General features: G+C 38.0%; 1 protein-coding gene across 3 annotated transcripts in view; it reads left to right on the top strand.

The window, feature by feature from the left end:
• WWC3 (WWC family member 3) overlaps nucleotides 1-20,670 on the top strand; it is a 60,661-nt gene that overhangs the window by 36,496 nt on the left and 3,495 nt on the right. The window contains exons 10-21 of one of the 3 annotated variants that reach the window (XM_035342105.1): nucleotides 1,047-1,621; nucleotides 7,514-7,562; nucleotides 8,375-8,449; nucleotides 9,458-9,544; nucleotides 12,062-12,254; nucleotides 14,455-14,622; nucleotides 15,353-15,504; nucleotides 15,967-16,126; nucleotides 17,324-17,488; nucleotides 18,453-18,545; nucleotides 19,559-19,789; nucleotides 20,097-20,224. In XM_035342105.1, the coding sequence (XP_035197996.1) occupies nucleotides 1,047-1,621; nucleotides 7,514-7,562; nucleotides 8,375-8,449; nucleotides 9,458-9,544; nucleotides 12,062-12,254; nucleotides 14,455-14,622; nucleotides 15,353-15,504; nucleotides 15,967-16,126; nucleotides 17,324-17,488; nucleotides 18,453-18,545; nucleotides 19,559-19,789; nucleotides 20,097-20,224 (2,076 nt within the window). Of the gene's footprint in view, nucleotides 1-1,046; nucleotides 1,622-7,513; nucleotides 7,635-8,374; nucleotides 8,450-9,457; nucleotides 9,545-12,061; nucleotides 12,255-14,454; nucleotides 14,623-15,352; nucleotides 15,505-15,966; nucleotides 16,127-17,323; nucleotides 17,489-18,452; nucleotides 18,546-19,558; nucleotides 19,790-20,096; nucleotides 20,225-20,670 lie in introns of all 3 variants that reach the window. The other 2 variants (XM_035342030.1, XM_035341950.1) reach the window with 2 other exon arrangements.

The following is a 20,670-nucleotide window of genomic DNA, read 5'->3' as shown; positions in this document are numbered from 1 at the left end:
ACTAAGTATATTTTTTGATCTGTGGAATATGATGATTAAGATGGAATTTTGTAAATAGTACTAGTAATGGCTATTTGGGCTAGATTATTCCATATATTTGGGTATTTTATTTTATACGTTCACTTATTTTACAAAAAGGAGATACCTAGTTGAAGAACATTGTAAAATTGTTATAGTGTTACTTTATATGTAGATAACATTCTTTAAGTTCTGTGAGGTTTAGTATTCTGATACCTTTTCTAAAGGAAGCGTTTTTGATCCCTGGTGAGATGACAGAATTTTGCCATTTAAATATGAGAACATGCTAAGACCCACATAGAAGCCCAGAATGTTTTGCATATTCACACTCGCAGCTGCCTTTTTTGGTGCAGCTCGCAGGGATTCCTCAGCTCAACACCATGCCGACATCAAAAGCTCAGTTCCTGCTGTGCCTCGATTCATCTCTGGCCATCACTTATGCTGTCTTCTCCCTAGCCACCTGAGAATGGTAGAAGGAACTGAAATGGGGTTCATACTAAAGTTGCTTTTATTTTGTGCTCGAAAAAACTGTAAGGATGAGACTTGTACAGCACTTTTTTTTTTTTTTTTTTGTTAGTGCTGTTTTTCCAAATCCCTTCTTGCTGCTTCTCCCTGATACCTCTATGATCCATCATTACCACCAATTCAGGCTGGATCATGGTAATCTACTATTCCTGGCTTTATATTGGGTCCACTGATCCAAACCCTCCTCTGTCCTCTTTTCTGCCAAATTATGGCTGGTTGCAAGTCGGAGGAAGGTAGTAGACCTGTCCTGGTGCTCTCTTTGTCTTCAGGCACGTGGCCCTGATTTGGTTGTCACTTGTACCGTTCCAGTCATGTCTGTGCTTGAGGCTAGGGCAAAAAACATGAGTTAGACCCTAAACTGCCAAATCATTTTCCAGTGTCATGTGCTGAGTACATGTAAAACTGCTTATGTTAACTGGGTTGATGTTTTATGTCCACACTTGTGTTTCTGACTGTATTTGAAATGACATTTTTTTGCTTCCTTTTCCTTTTGCCTGCCATAGTCTGTCAGCCAGCACCCTCACAATGTCCTCGGGCAGTAGCAGGGGTTCCCTGGCCTCCAGCCGAGGTTCCCTGGCCTCCAGCAGAGGCTCCCTCAGCTCAGTCAGCTTCACGGACATCTACGGCCTCCCGCAGTATGACAAGTCAGACAGCGTTACAGACTACGGGCAGCATTTGCGCTTTGACATCATTCCCTTTGAGTCTCTGACGAAGGACGTGCCGTACGCTGATCCCATTGGACATTCGAATTTCAATAAGCAGCGGAGGTCTCTGGATACCCCACAGTCCCTGGCATCCCTGTCCTCACGGTCCTCCTTGTCATCGTTGTCCCCTCCAAGCTCGCCTCTGGACACCCCATTTCTCTCCGCTTCTCGAGATTCTCCACTGGCTCAGATGTCAGAAGGCTTTGAGGAGATGGCAGGTATAGGAGCCCTAGAAATGCTCAGGGCTCAGTCCACAGCACTGGGTGACGACGATACGCAAGGAACAAGTTCATCTCAGATGTCCGCGTACGCTGTGGACAGTGAAGGGGTGCGAGAAATAGGCCCACAGCTGACCGCTGTGCAGCCTAGCGGAGGTGAGTTTCTGGACATGATTCTTTTGTCACGTTGTCATAGAAAATAGCACACAAATCTAATAGTACTGGCCCAGCAGAGATTGTTTCTCAGTTTGGTTTTACTTCCATCCGTTAAAAATTGCATGGTGGATGTTAGATGTTTAAAAAGAAAAAGTGAACCTCCTTCCTTGCCCCCTCAAATGAAACAAAAACAACAACAACAAAGTTTTGATTTAGGGCAGAGGTGAAAGAGTAGAGAAATCTTTGCAAATAGATTTTAAAACAGTGGTGAATTGGGCAGAAGAAAGGGAACGAAAAATGGACTTCCTTTTGGTCTTGGTCAGGAATTAGTAAAACCACACATGGTTTAATCACTTGTGAGACCCTATTTCTGCTCATGTTGCCATTATTCTGTTAATTTCAAGCAACACAAAACCAGTTGATTGGTTTTATTAAAAAAATAAATAAAAATGTGGTGGAGTGGGCAGAAGGTGATGCAGCTGTGATAGTGCTTGAAGGCTGGTTGTCTCTGTGCGGAATTCGCACCCACCCCGATACCAGGTTTCCATGTCAGTGAGCTGTGCGATGGAGCAGAAACCACAGTGGCACGGCAGTGTTGAGTTCATGATGGGCTTCACTCATGAGCTTGGTGCTTCAGTAAATGGAAACCATTTTTTGCTGGGGGTGTGTGAGGAGCTGAGCATCCACTTAAGTGATTTTTTGGTGGTTATCATCTCTGAACGTGTGCTCAGTGATCACAGAGGAGCTGCCTCAGTTAACCACAGCACATACTGTTAGGTTTCTTTTTGTGATTCAGTGTGGAGTTGATGGACTTGCTTCATCTTGCAGTGGCAGAAGCTTCTGAGACTCTGTAGATGAGTATGTTAGACTCTTGAATACGAGAGATCAAAAGATGAAACAGAATCCTTAAAAAAAAAAAAAGAATAAATTTGTTTTCCTATTTTAATCAATCAGCTGAAGAACTGATGTAAAATGAAAAGGAATATGCTTTCCTTATATTTTTTTTTATGTTGGCATACTTGCATTTCCAATAAAACCATTACAGTAGAGAAGGGCTTTTATAGAGTATTTTAATATTGAAGATTATAATTCACATCCTATGTCTGTATCCATAATTTTGTGTTAGCAAATGCACATAATACTGCAATCAGGGCTTGGAGCATCAGGGTTAATATGAAATATAAGCAGAGAATATATTGTCCTACTACATCTTGTTTGTCAAGAGATAATGAAAAGGAACATTGACAGTACATAAGGAAAAAGTTTCAGCTATTTTTAAAAAGAAAAATGTCCCTGCTGTGCTAACAGGCTTGTATTGTTCAAGCAGCATTTGAGCGTAGACTTACCTATTTTCCTTAACGCAACTAACACTGCCAGAAGATACTGCTGCAGAACTCACATTTACTAGACATAAACACGTCTCGGTCCCATATTGCAGTATTCTGACCAAAATAAACAGAATTCCAGAGACCAGCATGTAAGTTTGTGCTTAAATTAGTGCCATGGAGAGGCTTCCTGAGGCTTTCTTTAAACCTCAGATCAGACCACAGCATGTCTTCACCCATTGTGGTAAGTGAAAACTATGCTAGTAGTTCATTTATAGCTCATATGTGTTTCCTAGAAGTGAAGGCCTGGTCTGTGGGCCTTGGGAGCAATAGGATAAGGGTCAAGGTCCTCTTACTGTTTTCCTTTTCTCTTTGTAATGTTTCTATGGTTTTTCTGAACATGCATGTGATACCTCTTGTCTCTACTGTGGTGTCCAGGTTCAGCTCCTAGTTCAGGGTTTACAGCTTTTCTCTGTGTACGACATAGAGTGCTTTCTGTTGCTTTTTGAGTGTGTGATTAAAACGTAGCCAGTCTGTCTTTTTGGAGGTATTCTTTTTAAAATATTTGTTTGTTAAAACAATTGCTTAGGAAAAATCCATTCAACCATTCTGGGTTTTGGCAGGAATTATGACTTCTTTGAGCTTGGCATCCCCTAGTTGGTGGGCTTGCAGTTATAATTGTTTACAAGTAACTTTGAAAGTTTCAAAGTTACTTTGGTTTTCTACTGTTGAAAAATTTGATGAAGCATCAAACTCATACGACACTTTGGGAACCCCCAGGTATTTTGGGGGGTTTTGATTTTCATTAAATTACTATGCTGTATGCTTTGTTGCTGCCACCCTATGGTCTGGTAGCATAATGCAACACTGGAAAACCAGTGAGTGTCGTCAGCTCAGACAAATTTTTCAGCAGTTCCCCTATCAAATAAAATATAAGGGAATTTTGCAGTTTCTGAGGGTCCTGAGGGCTAACACTCAGTACGTTGCATATACCCTGCACTGAAGTAGTACTCGAGTATGTTCAAGAGTTCTCCAGGAACTGTATTTTTGATGTTCACTTGCTGATCTGATGTTTTCGTGTTTTGCATTTCTTTTGGGGACATGTTATAAATTATCTTAGGATGTGTGAATGGAGGGAAGATGCCTGGGATGTTACATCCATTGTATTTGTAAAGCTGGAAGTGGGAGGAAACATGTTAATATAACATTGGACTCTACGATCTCTGTGTATCTTCTTCTCTGTGCTAAAATAATCTTTCAAATGCTAAGTTTCCTTTAATGCCTAAATAATCTCGTTTGCAAAATATCGTCATAGATCTAAAAGATGATTTATCACTGTGTGCTTTTCATTTTGTCTTGTTTCTCATGCGGCACAACAGAAAAATGCACTGTAAGTGAACCTGAAATTACTTATTGTGCTGGTTTTGCTTGTAATTCCCAGTGTGTTTTTGTGTGTGAAGTGTTTTTCTCTGAGTTGCATGTGAAGGAAAAAGGAGAAGTTGCTACATTTGGTTTTGTTTGATACAATGCTGTATCTGTTTAATCATTATGGCATAATCAATTTTTTGCTATGTTAACTAAACAATATATTCATGGCTGCAGTTAAATATGTGGAAAAAGTTTTCTGCAAGCTTCAGCTTTATTACATCATTGTAATGCCTGACCGCATCATGGTAGGTAAGGTCTGTTTGTGTCTCTGATTTAGTTTTTATAAGAGTGTTTGACTCTTGTATTAGTGCATTTTGAGCTGACATGCAGTATTTGTAGTCTCCTACGCCTGTGAAACATGCTTGAGATTTATTCATGTGTTTTTTAGCTAATGAAATACTGGACACCAAAATTTACTTTGAAGTTCACTTTTTGAACTCACGACAGCTGAGAAAATTCTTTTTATCAGGCCTGTTTTATGTTTGTCAAGCTTTGGCACCCAGTAGTTCTGGAAATTCAAATCCATATGTTTTGTTCACTGATTTGAAAGGTAGTTGTCTATTTTAAAAACCTTATTTTTAAGCAATTATTCAGCTTCCTGCATTAGAAGGTCCCTAATTGTGGTAAACCTTGTTCTGTTTAAACTAAAGTCTGATGCTGGTTCTCCTTCTTGACAAATTCTTCTTGCTGATTTCCCTTTTCCTAGTGAAGTACATGTTCTGACATTTGCATCTCTCCTGAGCTCTGTGGGATTGTCCAGATGTTATCAGATGCTTCCCTGGCCTGCAGGCAGTGGGCAAGCCACTGTCATGTTCCAACGGTGTTGTAACATGTCAGTTTTTCATGACATTGTGTTGGTGCCTCAGAACAGTTTTTCCTTCCAGACAAATTGGGAACATCAGCCTCCAAAGCAGAGAGCCCGTGAGGTCCACTCATTACAACCTACTCTTTCATCTCTTACATCTGTGCAAAGTGTTCATATAGCAGGGTGAGCCAAAGGCTTATTTATGAACAGAAGTCATCCTAGTGTAATTTGGTGCAATTAGGACAAAAAATGCAGATGGACTTGCGTATAAAAATTACACATTTTTGTCAGCCTTTCTCAGTGTTGCAAAGCAATTGGGGAAACTCTTCCATACTCATAACTGTCCTTACAGAGCACTAGTTTTCATTCTGCTTAACTGTCAGTAACAGCAGTCATGGAGGTTGGCTCACCAAATGAAAAGTTTTTTCAAAAAAAAATGAAACCCACCACTTCGCACAAATGATGTGGAGGAGAGTATGGTTCAAATGCAGTCTTCTGGTTTGCTGTGAATTAATTGCTACTTGGCTCTCGTTTGTGGGGAGGATGACATTAATTATATGGCACCGTGGCACATGCTAGACGATAAAGATGGGATTATGGGAGGGAGGGGGGAAGGATAGCTCTTTCTCCAGATACAGAAACAAATGCAGGTTGGGATGTTCTAGTCAGCAGATAGCTGTCCTGCATAGCTGAAGATGGCTGAATCCATTGCTGAATTTGGAGGGGAGGGCCAGAGGGCTGCATATTGATCCAAAAGCACAGAGAATGGCCCTGCAGACATGCAGGAGTCTCAGCTGTGAACAGGGCCCTGTGATTGTGTAGAACATCTTCTGGGGCTTTGTGCTGCTGGTGGCCCGTTAAAAGGATCCTATCTCAGGCTGGTGCAGGACTGCCGGACTCAGAGCATCCTGCCTGGCAGTCCCTCTGTAGGTTACAGCCAGACACTTCTATTGACGGCAGCAGCACAGATGTGTTGATGCGAGGGATTTTTATCAAGCTTCAAGGCCTGACATGCTGTCTGTGTGGGGGTTATCTGGGAGGTGAAGCACATCCCATGCGGAGCGAGGGCTCGCTGTCCATCCCTCAGCTGGGCTCTGCAGGTGGGGCTCAGGCTGCTTCCTGGCACTGTGCTGAAGGAAACTTGCTGGTCAGGTCACAGAGTTTTGATGCTTAAAATGCCTTAAGATAATATGTAACAGAGGTACTTAAATTGTTACTGAGAGCAAGACACATTTTGTCCCTAGCGGTGGTAAGCTGGAAACATCCGCGTATGCTTCTAGTGAGATGTACGCTGCGCTGCTGTCACTCCAAGTTCAGTCTGCTAAAACTTCAAGTGCTTCCAGGTTGTCTGTTTGAGATCATGAGCATGGGTAGAAGTAAATATGATGCTTTCCCCACTTCTGAAGTGTCCCCTCTTTGTCTTTTCTGCTTGGAGGACAAACATTAAGCCTAAGCAAAAGGTGGTGAAAAGGTGGTAAAAGACACTGCACTTCCCTGAGTCCATTTTATGTTTCCCTCTAGGATGTGAAAGAATTAAACTCAGCCTTTCATCAAGGTGTTGAAATCTTACCTGTGCAGTTCTTGAACGTTATCACTTGTGCACATACCTTGAAGGATTTGTACCTTCTATACCTACTCGCATTTGTAAAACCTGATGTGTAATGCCACTTAGCACATGGATGTGATTGAAGCCCTGTTAATGGTGTTGCTGGTGATTCAGGGAAAAGGTGTAAAAGGGGGTTGACTATTCCTTCCTCCTGCCCCCTGCCAAAGTTATTCAAAGATACTAAAGAATTTGAAAAAACAGTGGTCAGTGAGATGGAAAGTGCTGGTTCTTTCTGAAAGTGCTTCTCAGGCTGTAAATAAAAGCTGCCATTATGAGATGGTATAAACAGTATGCTTTGAAACTTCATATTAGGAAACAAATGACAACAAAACCTCACTTTGTTATCTGATAACTTCTTAAAAGAATTAATCTCTGTTTATTTTCAAACTATCGTATGTTCAGTAGGTAAATCTTAGAAGTTTAGGATGCCATGTGTACATATGTTGAATTAACATAAATGTTCTTCCCGGGAGTGATTATTCCACTAGAAGAGCACTTTAATAAGATTGGCTTACGTTATAGAGAAATTAGCCACAAACTTCTTTAATTCTTCCACAGAAAATCTCTGGTCCATTGTATTTGTTTTTTTTTTAATTTAAAGTCAGATGACAAAGCAACACATTTGTGCCAACTGTTTTGGCACTTGTTTTGATATGATAAATGTTTCTTATTTAATTGTTAAGAGATTACTTTGAGCTGATATTGTCTCTTCTTTTTTTCCATGATAGCTGTAACTCTGCGAGGAGACAGTGGTCGAAGATCGGAGAGGAGAGCCAGGCGAGTTTCAGCATGTCTCTCAGATCATTCACTGGCTAGTGACAGTGGCGTGTTTGAAGCTTTAAGCAAAAGGTCAGGTGTATAAATGCTTAGTAAGCTGGAAATATTCCTGTTCTGCCACACGGTCTGAAAGAATTGATTGTAGATTTCTGAATATGCTTTCAAAATAGATGATTCTAAGTATCATAAGAATATTAGATTGCACGTATTACACAAAAGAAGCTTTTTACATGCAGTTCCACTGTCATCCTCACAGTTGCTAAGTTCCTTTCACTTCGTTTTCTCTAACATTTTAGCACCCAATACTTCTCCCTTGAAAGAGAGTTTTCTCATTTGTTAGCTGTAAATCAGTATTTTTATTTCAACCATCTGTAACAAAATAAAAATATACTGAGGAGGACATAGAGTTCTGGGAAGCATATGATTAAAAGTATAAGTCTTCCTATGATGAAAGGAAAAAATACATGAATTGCTGAAAATTTAAACGTGTAAGTTGGACAAGTGATTGAAGGAGGGTAAAGAGATTATTTTATACAATCGTTCTAACACATTAAGCAGTAACCGGGAAGAAGATAAGGTGTTGATGATTCTAAAGAGAAACTAACCTATGCATTTTGAAATAGTTACTCTAAAAGCTTAATTTTTTTAATTAGGAATTGCTGTTTCTGTTCCGTGTGTTTTTAAATAGGTATCTCAATCCCTCCTGTACCAAACAGTTGCTTATATCCACTGATCACAAAATAAACATTGAATTAATTATGTTCTAACAGCATAGGTCATCATGTAGTTTACAGTACTTTCTGTTTGTGCAGGAATGAAGATGTGGAAGAGCCTGTTTATGGTGATATTGCCAGTAATGAAGAACCACAAATACATGTTGGATTTCTGTAAGTAGTGCTACTCTACTTTATCCATGTCAATTCAACAGACATTGCTCACTAGTTTTATTCGTTCTGCTTTTAAACTTCTTAATAAACTGGACCACTGTGAATAGCTTTAAAAAGCTTTTGAACTGAAAGCCAAAGTTTAGTGGATGTACAGGATAGTCAAAATGCCAGTTCCTGCTGGTGATGTGTCTCAGCCACTGTTCATTTGGTGTCCTTTCAATGCTGGCTGGTGAAAGGACTTCTGTTACTTCTTCCACTAGCATTTCCATTGTGCGTATGGATGTAGGGATATGTCTCAGTGTGTGAGATCTGACATTTTATGCCAGATAAGGGAGGATCAGAAAGAAGACAAGGTGAAGAGAGAAAAAAATAAAGCTCCCAAATACAGCTTTGAAATCCTGTGCTTAGGACAAGCTATTGTTAGTAGTGGGAGTACTGCATGGAAGAGCAGATTATAGCAGTGCAAGACAGGTTTTCCTGTCTTAGACAGCCCTCCAGAATCCTCTCTGCTCCTGGGAAAAAATAATTCCCAAGGCTGCTGGCAGTTTTCAAATTTCAACCAGGTGTGATAGTTCTATTTCAAAATCCATACCGGTATGAAAGATAAGAATTTTTATTATTATTATTATTTTCATTAATCCATGAAAGTAATGCAGACTGACTGGCTTAGTGTAACTGATATGTCACTCTCACATGTATGGTTCTGGTATAAGCATTTAAAACATGGAATCCATTTTATAAAACTTCACTATGAAGAGTCACAGTAGGGAATTTTTGAATTGAATAATGTTTAATTCCTGTAGTTCTGATAAATTTGTTACTGTAGCTAATCTTTTGTGGTTCTGAGTGTGGTATCTTTAAATGCTTTTGATTCAAATTGATTTCTGTTAGAGCTTCATTAACTGAAAAAGGTGATTTTGCTTTCTTAAAATCTTTCAAATCTTTTACCTGTATTTCTTGGGGAAAGTATTGATGCTTGGTGACTAACACCAGAAATTTATTTTCCAGGCATGACAGTGGAAGCGAATGTCTCTTAGTCCATGTATTACAGCTGAAGAACTTCACTAGCCTAGTTGTTAAAGAAAACTGCAAAATGTAAGCATACTTTACACCAAAGGTCGATCTTTGCTTATCTTGTGCAGTAATCTTAAGTGTTATAAATTTATTTAATTCATGCAAAATTAAGCCATTACTCAGATGTAAGATAGCATGTTCTAGTTTACGTGGGGAAAGGGTTCATTTTGTGGACAGAAAGTGTCCTTTCTATGGAACCTCTGTCCGAGTTAGTGGTCAGGTAGCAAATGTAGTCTCTAATGACGCATTTTCTTGTGTTGATTATGTACAGGAAAGATTGTTCAAAAACATAAAAATCATTCTTCTGTCACTGCATGCCTTCTAGCCAAAGCAAATAAACAATGTTTTGCTTTATTCCAGGAATATTATTTCCTGTAAAACTTCTCTACAGGTTATCTCAGAAGTATCCCAGAATAAGCTTAGTGTAACTTTCTTAAATAGCTAACGTAACATATATAGTAATCAGTAAGAAAAAAAAAAAAAGGTTTTTGACAAAAAAAAAAAAACACTTGTTTTTATCTTCTTTTTATACTTATTTATAATAATAAATATCAAAATAGGACATCTGCAAGTTCTTGTGGCTGTGCCAGTTCTCCTTGAATATCTATGAAACACCTTCCAAAATAATTTTAACATAACAATTAGCTGAGAATCATTACAAATAACTGTATTTTTATTTTATTTATTTTTTTAACTTGTGGCTGCCTGTGGTAATGCTTCAAATTCCATATCACATTATGTAGAATATTGTTTTGTTTGTTTAGTGTTTCTTAAACAGTGGCAATGTTGCCATAAAACACAGTCCTATCTAGCGATGTGTGTCTTAATAGATTTTAAAGAAATATGAAAATTGCTGATCTTTATCTCTAAGAGAAGTTGTTTGAAAACTGGAAAATGGGTTTGTGGCAATATTGTTGTGTTGTAAAATAGCCCACTAAGTGGAGCTGTTAAATTGACATGTATTTTGCTGCATAAGTTGATCTTTGTTCAGAAAATTGACCTTGCAAACCCTGCAAATCTCTAGTGGAAGCTCTTCATGTAGGTCAGTGCATTAGTGGCAGTCTTTTGCTTTGTTTTCAATATTGGTACAGGGGCATGTTAGGAAAAATGAGAGTAGTACTCAACCATGTTTCCTTGTGATTAGAAAAAAAAAAAGTCATCTAAAGAAAAGCAAATGCAGTCACCAAGGAAAAGAATGACTTCAGAGGGTTCTTTGGATATTTGTCATCAAGGCAAACAGGCCTCTAAGTGACACTAAAAAAAGTCACTTCTGTTCCTCACCCTTCTCAGTTAGCTGCTTAGGCTGGAATCTAGAAATTGTGTAGCTGCAGGGTAAATCAATAGTTTTGACTGAAAAAACAACAACAACAACAACAAATTAATCTTGGCAAGACCAGAAGAAGATCTTAGCTAGTTCAATGAGTTCCTTCATGCTTCTGTATGTTCACTGAATCTGAATTACCGGGGGGCAGCACTGGGGAGGCTACCTGCAGCAGGTGGTGAGCAGAGCAGCTGGATCACTCCCTTTTTACAGCATGGGCCAGTTTAGCTAACTGGTGCTCCACGCTCCAGTGCTGTGGTTCCATCATTCCGTGAGCTCTTCCAATTGTCCTCTAACCATGTACTCGTCTGCCACTATCATCTCCTCTGTTGTGGTGGCATAGGAGTTCATGCAGCGATGTAGTCAATTAGAGTGAGCTTCTGAGCTGGATTTTTTTTTTTTTTTGGTAAACCATGAGCTGTTCTTTTCTAGATAAGCTTTTTAACCCAGGTAAGTTTTCTAACGTGGTTCACAACGCAGTTGTGTGAACCGTTTTACTGGTACAAGGGAAGGTATAGCAAGAGATGTGGTATTGCAGGGGCTGGACAGACAGTCAAAACAGGCAGAACGTAGAAACACTTCTTCAAGTAGGTACGTTCCCTTCTGTCAGGTTACAATGGTTGTGGATTTTGATTTTGGCTTGGAGTCTAAAATGAGATGGTATCAGATGTATTTTTTTTTAAGATGGCAAATGGATGCAATGTAGGTTTTCTTTGCTGTTCTTCTGTGTTGAATTTCTCAAGGGAGGGGGCAAGGAGGTTAAAGGTATGCTTAGTGGATGGAGGGAAGAAATGGAAGGGCAATTCGGTTGCTTAAACATAGGCATATGTTTCCACTTGAAATGTCATAGCATAGCACCTGGCCTCCAGCTGCTGCTGCTCAAGAAGGCTGTAGTTCTCCTGTAGATCCTATGTCATATTTGCTAGCCCCATGTAGATGCCTTAGATACCTCAGGGCATCTCAAGTGGCACTTGGTGCCTGTGCTTAAGCACCAACACAGAAAAAAGATGGTTTTAGTTAAACAAAGATGGGGTTTCCAAATCAGTTTTGCTCTTCTGTGTTAAGAATACAAAGCAAATTCAAAGAGATCCCAAAGTAGATTCTTAATACAGAAGTTACACTGATGTTTTTGCTTAGCTTCATTTTCAGAAGTGAGAAATACCTGAATATAGCTTTCTTTGTCTGAACTGTGCTGTTTGTCTATTTTGCTGTTCCAGTCACGTGAGAGTTTATTTGCCACCGCTTGAGTCAGGCACACCGACCACTTACTGCTCTAGAGCTTTGGAATTCCAAACACCGTTAATATTTAATGAAGTTTTCAGAATCCCTGTGCATTCAAGTGTTTTGAAGTTAAAATCACTGCAGCTGTATATCTGCTCAGTTGACCATCAGCAACAAGAAGAACTATTGGTAAGTGGTCCTTTGGTCCTTTATTTTTTATTTTTTTTAAAAAAAAAGAAGCCTTGCAATGTGGGAAACAAAGATTTGGAAGTAATTAGCAAAATTACCAGAGGTTGATAATTGGAGCATTTTAAAAGCAGCATTGGAAGTACTGTTATCTGTGTTATTAATATACCTGTTACATTGCAGAGCCATATTTAAAATTGATACAATATATTAATTGCTGTGGGATTTAGCAGATAAGGATTTTTTTAATGCAATTTTTTAAAAAACATTTTTAATGCATTTTTGTTTTAAATCTTAGTTTTGTTGCAGGGTAATAATGATCCAGGTGAACTTCTGTAATTTTACTTTAAACTGTTTGAGGCATCTAATGTAGATGCATTCGAATAGGTATAACATTTAAATAGGTTACACATTAACTATGTTAACTTCAGATGTGTTAAATGTCAACTTGAATTATTTTCAAATGTAAATATGCTTAAATTAATCTGCATTGGGTCTGATACATTGAAGTCATTGGGCTGGAGTCATTTAGAGGGGGGTTTGAATGAGCTAGTTAATTTTTTTTAAAGCCTATAGACATAGTTAAGAGGTACAGGCAGTTCAGTGACATCCTAGACAATGGATAAGAGGTGTTTATTTGAACAAAACTGGTCAAGAATGTATGTTTGTTAGTCTACCTTTCAACCTAGATAGTATGTTAGAGAAACAGTGGCCTTAATGTTGACAGAAGTAGACCCAAGGGCTTGTCTGCAGCTGGATGTTTGGTCACTTTTACTGCTGCAACCTAATTAAGGAGAAAGCATCTCAAGAATAGGCTGGATATATTGGTATAAAATGCTTTATATTGGTATAGCCTGTTCCTCTGAGAGGCTAAATAGTCATTTCAGTGTAAAGCATCTTTATATTGACACAAGTGCATCTAAGTTTAGGATGATTTTATTTTAATTGCTATTACTGGATTAGTAAAAAAAATGATAGGCTTTCAGATTGTTTGTAGGATTTTTTTAATCCTTTATAATCTGAGTGTACTTTTGTCGGAAATATCTGTCAACCGTAGAAGGTACAATATACTTAAGGAAAAAGTAACAGTACCACTCAAAAAGAGAGAAACAGTGCCATGCACCTTCAGGTATGTGCATTGAAGTCTATATTTAAATATGCTGATTGTTGCCCTCTTGCTGTAAATTGAAAAATAAACATATTCTTCAATTAAGAAATGATTTCGGAACTGCTGTGAGGCCTCTGTAATTGTCTTTCAAAATCTCTTTCCACATTTTTTTCCTGTCTGTTTGATTGAATATTTTTGAAGTTCTTGATGACCAATTTCTTTTAATTAGATTATGTCAATATATGGCTATATTGATACGTCAATATCAATATGTCAATATCAGTTATGTCAATATATGGCTATATATTTCCTTCACATAATGAAGGAAAGGTAATTCTGTTTAGAGCAACCAGTATGCTGACATATAATGACATTCTTAATAATACGCTGTTCCCCAATATAGCATTCTGTCATCAGTCTCAAAAACTCCGTTCCACCGTTGTTCTTTACACACCTGTTTAAACAGAGCCACAGGGAACATTCATTTAGGTCAACATGGCTCAGAAATGTCTTACGTGAACACCGCTTGATATAGTATGCTTACTTTAAAGTTGGGAATTCTTTTTAGTGGGAAGCCTCAGTTAATTGTAAGGATAGCTTGGAAAGTGGAAAAAGGAGATTATGGTCTGCTTGGTAACTTACCATATAAACAGGGAAAAAAATTGTTTAATATGACATGTTTTCCCCCTTTGGAGGATTCCTTTGTCTAGGGATCTGAAAGATAAGGAAAATAGATTAACTAAAGTAATACTGTTTTAATAATACTAATTTAAGCAACTGTAGAAATCAGATCGGTAATTGAGAGTTTTTAAAATAAAATATTAAGAAATGATGGTGTTAGCAGTCATACCTACATCAGTCATAGTAATTTTGCTTTTCAGTTTCAAGAAATGTAAAATCCACTCTGATCATTTCAGGCAGTAAGCAAGAGACAAGAAATTCAGTATCTTAGACAACATATATATTTTTTTCACATAAATGCATTTATACAAGCCTCTTTCTCCCATTATAAATGAGATACTCCTTAAATGACAAGATGTCTATCCTGCTGTGTGTGTTTATCTTACCGTGATGAATGCGTTTTGTTGTTTACAGGGTATTGCTCAGATAAACCTGAGTGATTTGGAGAGTTCTGGTGAGATGCAGCTTCACTGGTATTCTGTTCAGATCTTCACTGGTTCAGACCCCCAGAGAGCAAAGAACAAACACCAGTGTGAAGAAAATACTCCCCGGTCTTCTGGAAATGTAACTACAGTTAAAACGGTATGGATCTGGAAAAGTGATATGTTTACTTCATTTGACCTCTTGGGTGGTTGCTTTTGATTTTATTTTGGATACGGTTTGTTTGTGAGGTGCAGAGAAGGTGATACCTTAATTGAACTCTTGTAGCAAGAACTGGATTTTAAAAGAATAAATAAAAAACATGTCTGGACAGGTGCGTGAAATACTACTCTGTTTGTATGCCCACCTCCAGTTCAACTTACTAAAACTCATCTAAAAAAACCACCACTACATTGGAGGAGATTGCCAAGAAAGGTTGTGAAGTTTCCATCCTTGGAGGTTTTTCAGCATGCCTCTGAGCCCTGGGCAACCTGGTATGACTCTGAAGCTGTCCCCATTTTGAGCAGGATGGCTCACCACTAGGTGGCTTTCAGAGGTCTCTTCTCACCTAATTGACTGGATGATGCTCCACCTCGAGTTAAAGTCACCCAATCCACAAATGGCTTTGACTCAACTTTTTGGATTCTGAACTGCTGTGTGATGTAGCTGTAAAGTGTTCACTTTCTGTTTCTGTGTTCACTTTCTAACATTTTCTTTTAGAAGTTGCATTCATGGGATACCAAGTACTTCTTGATTACTGAGATTCAGGATAGACTTTATTATTTCAGGAACATACAAGGACTGTGGTTTTATTTTGTTTTCTCTCAATACTATACATTGAATACAAAGGCTTGTTCAAATGGATTTGCCTGAAGTCTAGTTTACCTTCTAGGATGCAGTGACAGCCCTGTTAGCCAGGACCACTGCCCAGCTGGAAGCAGTTGAGAGAGAGTTGGCAGAAGAGAGAGTGAAACTGGAGTACACCGAGGAGGAAATCCTGGAGATGGAAAGAAAGGAAGATCAGGCAGAAGCTATATCAGAACGGTAAAAATAGTAGCTCAAATACCTCATCAAATAGCCAAGTAATATTTACACTCTAATTATGGTCTGAAATACAGCAGAAGAAAGAGCAGATCCTTATGTTGAGATCTGTTCCCTGTTAGTGTTACGGGTGTAAAATTGTTTTATCGTGTGATGATGTGCAAACAGGAAAAAACTTCATTTGAATAGCTAGCCAAGTTTATAGGACTTGGAATTTGGGGAGTGGGAAAACATTTATTTTGGATCAAACACAAGCTTCGTTAGGGAGACAACTGTAATTTGCTTGTCTGTGCATCTGCAGAAATGCAAGTGGGATGTGTTCTCCCTTTGTAAATTTTGTATTTCTGTTGCAGAAATAATACTCTAAAATGGTAAACTGACCTGGATAATGAAATATACAAATAGAATTCATAACTTTTTTTTTTTTTTAATACCTACGAAATCCTTGTAATGTTCTAACTTCAGGAGTTGGCAAGCAGAATCTGTTGACAGTGGATGCAGTAATTGCACCCAGACTAGTCCTCCTTATCCGGAGCCATTTTGCGGGGATTCGTTAGCTGGACACATGTTTGCAACTCAAGCAGGCCAGTACAGTTCTGGAAAAATCCAGCCTCCACCACTAAAGGTAATGAGAAAAGACACTGCAGTATGGAAACTGCCACAATGCCTGGCACACACAGTGTGGGTTACTGCTGCTTGTTGAGTTTGAGTCCAAATTGATCGGGAGAGAAAAGAATCAGAAATGACATTAGCAACCCTATATGAGCACTGTCGTGATGACAGTGGTATGCCTTTTGAGTTGTTAACAGTTTCCTCTTTAGGGATGTTTTTTGTTGTTGTTGTTGTTCACTTGCTAGTAATTCTGAACAGAACTTTTTTTTTTACATCAAAAGGCAAGCTATTTTTACTGCTGCTTTTATCGAATAGTAAATATGCACTTGTCAAGTCAATACAGACATTTATACATCGTAACAAAAAAGATCATGATCAAATTCCAGTGCTCTTAGAAATTAGAATTGTCGAAGGAATTGTGAAGAAAACCTTAATGTTTTAAGACTTCATTGCTCTATCAGTGTTAAAAATAAATACAGCTGAAATTTTCATAACATGCTGGAACTGAGGTATTTAAAATCTTTCAAATTCAAGATATGAGACATTGGAAATAATCCTGACAAGCTGAAATCAAGATGCTTTCATTGAAGTAAAGGAACACTTTTTTTGTGTTGCCTTTAGGGAAGAGTCTGCTTCCTATTTAGGAAGAAGTTATGTTAAATGTTTTGATGCTATGATAGAGTAGCATATTTTTTTCTATATTTCCAAATACATTAATGTTCATGTGCCACTGTTTCAACAGTCTTTCAGTTCCCTTTCATTGAGTTTCTTCTCTTCATTTGAATTCCTGCAGTTTTAAGGTTGCTCCTTGTTTCAGAGTCACCTTGCTTTTGGAAATGTGGCTTAGCTTTCTCTTTCTGTTGAGGCTGGGAGATCAGGTGGTAGCTTAATTAATGCCCAGTTGCTAATGGTGAATGCAGTCTTTGTGCTCTGCAGCTATGATTCATGTTATAACTGCATCTTATAATTGTTACTGTTCCAGGGAAGGCTTCTGAAAAGTAATCTTATAATTTTGAATGACCTAGTTTTAAAACAGCTAAAAATGAAGTGATTCATCTTCTGTTCTCAAGGCTCGTTAAAACTTTAGCCTAGCTAACAAGGCAAATTGTGTACTTCTGATATGATTGAAATGTTTGGCTGGTTTTGATGAGAGAGAAAATAAGGAATAATTTAAATAAAGTAAAATAAAATTCCTTCATTGTAATTTTAGGTGGATAAGGAAACTAACACTGAGGATCTGTTTCCTGAAGAAGTTGCTATTCTTCCAAAAGAGAGAACTAGCCGCAGGCCACGGGGTTCTGCTTTTGTTCGCAGTAGCACTATTGTTCGTTCCCAGACCTTCTCGCCTGGAGCACGAAGTCAATATGTTTGCAGAGTGAGTAACGCTTTAAAAGAAGTTGTGGGGAGAGGCCTCCAAACAAGTATTTTCTGTATTTTTGATAACTTCTTAAAACCTGAATTATAAGAACTATGTACTACTTTTTGATACTAACGAATAATCTTTCATTGAATGTAAATGTTGCACTGGGGAAGAAGTCCCCTGGTTCCTTATCTTTCTAAGAGTTTAAACCTGATTTCTTGAAAATTAAAATTTAAGAACCTACAATATCTTGAATCTTAAACTTCTTTGCCTAGCAATCTTAGATGTTGGCTAGAGTGATTAATTATATGGAGGTCCAATGCTCCCTAATGAGGTGTATGAACAGTGAGCTTAGAAGCCTTGTTTAACTTCCGGGTACATAAAAATTGGATAAAGGGGGACTGAATGCATAATCCTGCCGTTATTGCATAAATATTCTTAGGACTTTTTTGCTGCTGTTGTGAATGTCAGTCATAGGATGCTCATTTACAGTGGTATGTGGGGTTCCTGGGTGCACTGTTACAAGTAATTGAGAATCAGCACAATAATTCCAAACTCACGTTGAGTAGTTGCTATGTTCAACTGCAAAAGGCTTATAAGCAGTTGTCTCCCAGCATCACAGATCAATGTATTGGTACTGATTTTTCTATATTAGTGGAATGCACACAGCTTTAGTTGTACTCTTTCATAAGGTGTTGAGAGCTTGAGTTTGAATATGCCACAATGATTTTAAGCCAAGAGTCTCCTCGGTTTTGCTCTGCTGTTTACATTGCATGTGGTGCATCTGTGGACCACGTCTGATTTTCAATAAGAGTACTATTATATATAAATTTTAATAAATAGCTAAAGGCAAATTTGTGATTTCACTTGCTTAAAACAACAATTTCATTTTTTTAAATACTAAATCTCAAAATTAAAAAAAAAAAATATCGGAATGTAAATATAAACAACCTTTATTTTCCATATCTTTTCTACTCAGCTGTATCGCAGTGACAGTGACAGCTCAACTCTGCCAAGGAAGTCACCTTTTGTCCGGAATACCTTGGAGAGGCGTACTCTACGGTATAAGCAGGTATAGCTAGGGAACTTTTTTTACTTACGTTGCTAGAACAGTGGCACTTACAGACATCTAAAGCTTAGGTATAAACGTACACTGTGATGTTTTTAGGAAATGTATGAATCTTCTGTTATGTAATTAGTGGGAGGGGTTGTTTTGTTTCTTTTTATTTTTTAAGTTGAAAGAAACAGAGAAGTGAAATACTGTTATGAACAACTGCTGAGGAAAAAACAAGGTGTGGCAGACGACAACTAGCCACTGGATTTGTATTGATTTAGATGTAAACTTTGTTAAATCTTTAAGATCTAGTTTATGATGCAGGGTGCAGGCCTGCAGAAGTGTGTATGAATGATGTGAAAACATCTTGCTTCCCTCCCATGTAATCAGTAGTATTTGAGGCCTAAGTTTTTGAGGAATAAATAGGTTAAGTTCTCCTTTCTCTTCCCACCCTGCAGAACATGTGGGTAGAGAAGGGCAGGTAAGAAATTAATAACATGTAGATAAACGTCATATGGTTTAGCCTGGTAAGCAGAAGTTAATCTCTTGCTGATATATGTAAGTAGACCAGCATGCCTCCCGTTTTGATTTGGAACGTATCTAAAAGCCAATATTGAATAAATTTCTTTAAGGGGAATCTGTTGCTCCGTACACTGTTTTCTAGCATCGTGATTCAGTTTTGAGTTCTTCGTGTTATATCCCTTTTATTATCATCATTACATAAGAGTTCAGTCCATAAACTTAAATTAGTTAATTATTTGTAAGCCAAGAGTAGACTGTAAAGGAATGTAGTAAAAAGCATTAATTGAAAAAAGCTGTGTTTGGTACAGGAAACCCTTACAGCTAGTTAACCTTTCACTATGGGGTATAAATAACCTCTCTAAAACTTTGTGTCAGAAAAAAACCCAACAGTTTCTGTGTAGTGTACATAAGTAAAATGTATGCCCTTTGTAGCTAAAAATAGGCCAGTATACTATGCACCATGTTGAGAATAACATTCTGTGCGTTTTATTTGAATCCAAATAATTCAGCAGTCCTGTAGATCGTCTTTGGCTGAGCTTATGGCAAGAACGTCCTTAGACCTGGAGCTGGATCTCCAGGCATCCAGAACTAGACAGAGACAGCTGAACGAGGAGATATGTGTCTTAAGAGAGTTGAGACAGCGCCTGGAAGATGCTCAACTCAGAGGGCAGACAGACCTACCCCACTGGGTTCTTCGGGATGAGCGATTCCGAAACTTGTTGAAGGAAGCAGAGAGGCAGGTAAGCTAACATTAGATGAGCACTCAACATGTTCAGCAACTTCTCGCTTCAAAACTTTTTGATTGTAGAAAGATCTCTGAAGAGCTGTATTTACAAAAATCCAAATAATGCATATGGAAGTAACTCTAGTTAAGAAATTAAACAATGTCAGTAATTTGTAATTCTTAGATGATAGTTATTTCAGATAATATACTGGTGTGGTTTTACTGTGATGAGTGGTAACAATCCACCATTTTAACCTGGGTATTCTTATGTTTTATTTATTCACATGATAACTTTTGGCATTATACTTTTTACTAATTTTCAGACAAGACAGACCAAATTTGAACATCACCAAGAACAAGCAGCTGAGAAGATGCTAAAGAAAGCATCAAAAGAAATCTACCAGTTGCGTGGGCAAAACCAGAAGGAGCCTATTCAGGTGCAGACTTTTAGGTAAGTGTTAATGTGTACTGAACTAGCATAGCAGCTGTTCATTACAGAGATTAAAGCTCTCTGAAACATTTATCTAAAATACCGTGTCTTGTATATAACCAGTAATTTTTAACCACATACTGATTTGGGCGCATGAGTTTCCTTTGAATTACTTGTAGTGCAAAGAGGCAGAGATATGGTAAAGATGTAGTGTTACAACTGTAAAACACATGAGGAAAAAATTCTTCAAGTGCATACAACATACCTTAGGTGATTCTTTCAACTTAGCCTAGTTACTGTTAAGTTCAGATGATTTGTCAGGTCTTCAGTGTTAGCCTGTAGGCCTAAATAGTTCATTTGGTGTAAAGCATATACATTACTAGGAACACTCTTCCTGAAAATTACTCGGTAATATTCCAGCTTTCTTTTAAGCCTCTTCTTTGTGTTTTATTTCCTGTTTCATCTGT

The sequence above is a fragment of the Oxyura jamaicensis genome, chromosome 1, assembly GCF_011077185.1.
Source record: "Oxyura jamaicensis isolate SHBP4307 breed ruddy duck chromosome 1, BPBGC_Ojam_1.0, whole genome shotgun sequence".
Taxonomy (NCBI): domain Eukaryota; kingdom Metazoa; phylum Chordata; class Aves; order Anseriformes; family Anatidae; genus Oxyura; species Oxyura jamaicensis.
The sequence above is the reverse complement of the archived record's forward strand: the minus strand, read 5'-3'. Positions and strand labels throughout refer to the sequence as shown.